Source organism: Athene cunicularia (genome assembly GCF_003259725.1).
Source record: "Athene cunicularia isolate RWA chromosome 17 unlocalized genomic scaffold, athCun1 chr17_part1, whole genome shotgun sequence".
NCBI lineage: Eukaryota > Metazoa > Chordata > Aves > Strigiformes > Strigidae > Athene > Athene cunicularia.
Window position 1 is genome coordinate 3,387,395 of NW_020799122.1, and position 3,913 is coordinate 3,391,307.

A 3,913-nucleotide genomic window follows, 5' to 3' on the forward strand; every position below is an offset into this window, starting at 1 on the left:
GCTCCCCCTTTCTCTGCTCTCGCCCCCCGCAGGAAGCCGGAGCGTCCCCCCCGGTACCGGACCACGAACCAGGTGTACGGCAGCAAAGCCCCCACGGTGCACGAGGTGCCGGTAGGTAGGAGGGGTGCGGGGTGACCGAGGCTCCCCCGGGGGTGTCAGAGGCAGGACCCCACCGTTTTGGCCTCTGCCCCATCCCCTGGCAGCCAGCTCCCCAAAGCAGGTGAAGTGCCCTTAGGAGCGGCACCCCAACTCCCGCGTGTGGCAGGAGCTATTGGTGCTGCCATTTAAAAAGTTTTTCTCCCCTTTTCTCACCCTCGCAGACCTCCTTCCACGTCACCTCGCACGCGTTTTCCAGCACTCTGGGACAGTGTGGCATGTACAGAAATAACGGGCTCAACACCTCCCTGGAGAAGAGCCACGTCACCGGCCCGGGCAACTTCATCACCAGCTCGGACCACCTCAACTTCCATCCCAGCTACAACCCCAGCGCCCCGTCGCACTGTTAGACCTGCAGCAGTGGTGATGACAGCATCAACCTCCTTCAGTTTACTGCTGGCTGCCTAAATAAAATCCAAAAAACCTGCCTAAAACCCCATGAGCAAGCAAACAGCACTGACCTTATCCTAAATCTCTTGCTAAACCTCATCTGGATGCATGACAGGAGGCACAACGCTGTCACAGTGTAGCCTGTAACCTCGTTTAGCAGCTATTTCACCAGGAATAATTATTTCCGTCGTGCCCTGTGTCATCAGGCTGGGACAGGGCACTCCTGTTAGAGCCCTCGGCTTCGTCACCCCTCCCGAACGCAGACTTGGGGTGGCACAGTTGATACCACCGAGGAGGGTAAAACTGCAGGCTGTCAGGAAAATAGTTCATGTGGCACAACAAGCAGCAGCATATTAACACACGTGCTTCACACTATTAACTACCTAAGTCAGGATTTAATGAGAATTTTTCTCCTGAACAGAGAAAAAAAAATAAAAATCTTTCAGTTTGGGAATGTGAGACTTGCTGTTTCAATGGGATGAATGGCTACAAAATTAGCAGGTTAAAGGAAGTGGTGCATTTCTAAAAATAACCCCCCAAAACCCCCAACCATACAACAGTTTAACAGGACTCCTACTAGTTAAGGTCACACATTTAGCTTTGGGAGAAAAGCAGTTTAAATCTCTTTGTTATCAAAACCGAGCTCAGTAATTTGTTGGGAAAAACACAGTGACTTTGCTACTAGATGAAAATCATTAATTTACAGAATGAATGTGACTAGGAATAACAATTTATAAAGATTTAATGGGATTAAATGTCAGTTAAATAGCTCATGCACCATTTTACTTAATTTATAGGCAGCATATAGTTACAAATACTACAACAATATACATTACATATGTATGTATTCCCTTAACCTTCTCTCTGTTACTAATGATCCTTTAAACTCAGCTCATGGACCACAATCATTAAAAATTAAGATCTTTAAACTGTTTCTGTACTGTTTAATGAATAACCAAACTGCTTGTTTTCCAGAGGTATTCATTAAGACTTTGGATTTCCTGTAGCAAGCACATTCATCTTTCTTACCTCTCAAAGCTACTGTTTTAAGAAATTATTCAAATAAAGACAATAAAAAAAATATTTTCAGTTTTATTGGAACAACTGCAGTTACCAAGCCAGTGAAACGGCACCATTTAGACAGTAACTGCACTAAAAGGAGCACCTTGGCACATTTGGCTCAAAAATTAGTTTTGAAGAGAAACCAGTCTGCCTGGTTATGGGTGAGAAATGGCCCTACCTTACAGGTAGTGATAGTATATATTAAAAATGAGCATAATACTGTTCTAACTATTTCTAAAAAAATTTAAAAATGAGTGTCATAGGATGTCTGAGTACCCCTGCAAATATTATTCTTCAAATGTTAGAAATATTCTCTATTTGTGTCATTTTTATATAGTCTTATAAACTACACAGGCTGCATGATGATGATCTATTTAAACATACTGGTGAGGCAGAGGGATTCTGTTGACTTAATAATGTCACTAAAGCCTGAAGTCCAAAACTGAACTATGCATCAGGCCTGTACTTGTGCTTTTTTTAAACACCCAGCGTAGCTACATGTTCCTGGCCCCACCAGCAAGATTTCAGTCACATCTACCAAAGAAATCCAGTTTTCACAGCAATGCCTTTGGTTATCTCAAACAGAAGAGTAGCTGGCGAAAGTCGCATTTGCTGAAAACACAGCAGATACATTGGAACAAGTAAATATACTAAGCAGGAATGGGCCCAAGTTCACTTTAAGAATATTTAACGTATGAAAATAAATAAGCGACCCTCCATCATTCATTGCTATTCTTCTGTTACACTCTAGACAATACCTTGAGCTTCTCATAACATCCCTTTCTTCTCCTGAAATGAAAAATATACAAAAGTGCAGAATTAATATAAACACTTGTGACAATTTTACATATATTTTTATCCACATTTTTTTTTTTCTGCAGGTGGAATAATTTAGGGATAAGATTGCATCTTAAAAATATACATTTAGTGGGTTTTGTCACATATTTTCCACCTGTTTTCATACTTCATCTAAAAAACACCCACCTCTTTTCTTCCTTGCCTTAATTTCTTCCTTTTTTTGTTTTATTCTTGAACCGAAACCAGTTCCTTTGAACAGTTTTGCAGGCAGTTTACCTTATGTCACCCTCGTACAGACTCTATCCTCAGATGCCATACAAATTCAAAATATCCCAAAGATGTCAAGTCTTCTTGCAGAGAACCTACCCAAACCAGTCTCTTTCTACTCTATTTTGAAAGCAAGACTTTCACATTTGCAGATAAAATTATGTGAGGCTGTACGAACAAACCAAGACAAACTGCAGTTCTTACAGGTTTGAAAAATTAAAAAGCAGATACATTAATAAAAGAGGTGGTGGCAGAGATGGTGTGTTCCTCGTTTAAAGCAGCTACATGTCAAAACACATCTTCCTAAAATAGCAGCAAAGGACTGTTTATAAAAGATTAAGGTAGTCCTTGTGATCCCCTGAGGATCCTTGAAGACTGCCCTTCCTGAAGCACAGAACAGTCACTGGGATAAAAATAAAACAATATCCTTATTTTCAAAGACCTGGGCAAGCACAGATTTTCCCAAGAACTCTGGTATTGCAGTCGGAATGCTGTCACTTACCGGGAGCCAGAATAAAATATACTGCGTAGTTAAATAACATCTAAATGAGCAAGTTCTCTTATTTTATTCTGAAAAATAAAACCATTGTGTGTTTTTTAAAAGTATAAACCATCATTCTTTTTTTAAATAAAAAAACCCTTCTTTACGTGCTTGAGGAGACCTGAGTTTGTGGTTCCATGCATGTTATCTACTGCAGTAGATAAAGGATCAAATTAATCTCAGGAGGGTTAAAATAGTGGAAAAGAGCTTGTTTTGGGCACTCACCAGAGCTACCACTGGTGTGCTGAAGAGGGCCAGGAAGGTTGTACAGTCTGTGCTTACTCTAGGGTTGGCTGCCTGTTATGATCAGTATCAGTAGGGGAAAAAAAATACGCTTTTGGTACGGAATCTATCAACATGCACCCTCGAGAGACTTGTACTGCAGTCCCAAACCTGGTACTACACGCGTGGGACTCTTGCTCATGAATTTATTCTCACTCAGTATAATCCTTCTACAACCTTTAATCTGTAATGTGTAAGAGTGATTCCTTACTTCTCCAAGACACCAGACTTGTCTTTTTTGAATGACTGCTGAGAACTGCTCCCAGAATGACGATAGTGCCAGCAGAGTCACGGCATCCTTCTCATGGAATTCCAGTTCTCGAGATGTTTGTTGACACTCTTTCGAGTTCCAGCCCCTGTGGGTGCTTGCTCCTCCTCAAGTCAGCAATTCTCATAGGACAAACTCTAGAAAAATCA

The 3,913-nt window shown here is 41.4% G+C and overlaps 1 protein-coding gene across 1 annotated transcript; it reads left to right on the forward strand.

The window, feature by feature from the left end:
- Positions 1-3: 3 nt before the first annotated feature.
- On the forward strand, positions 4-593 carry C17H9orf116 (chromosome 17 C9orf116 homolog; the record flags this gene model as incomplete). The annotated part of the gene is made up of 2 exons (XM_026860654.1): positions 4-111; positions 321-593. Coding segments are annotated over 2 exons (294 nt in total), but the record flags the coding sequence as incomplete, so codon positions are not given.
- Positions 594-3,913: the final 3,320 nt, after the last annotated feature.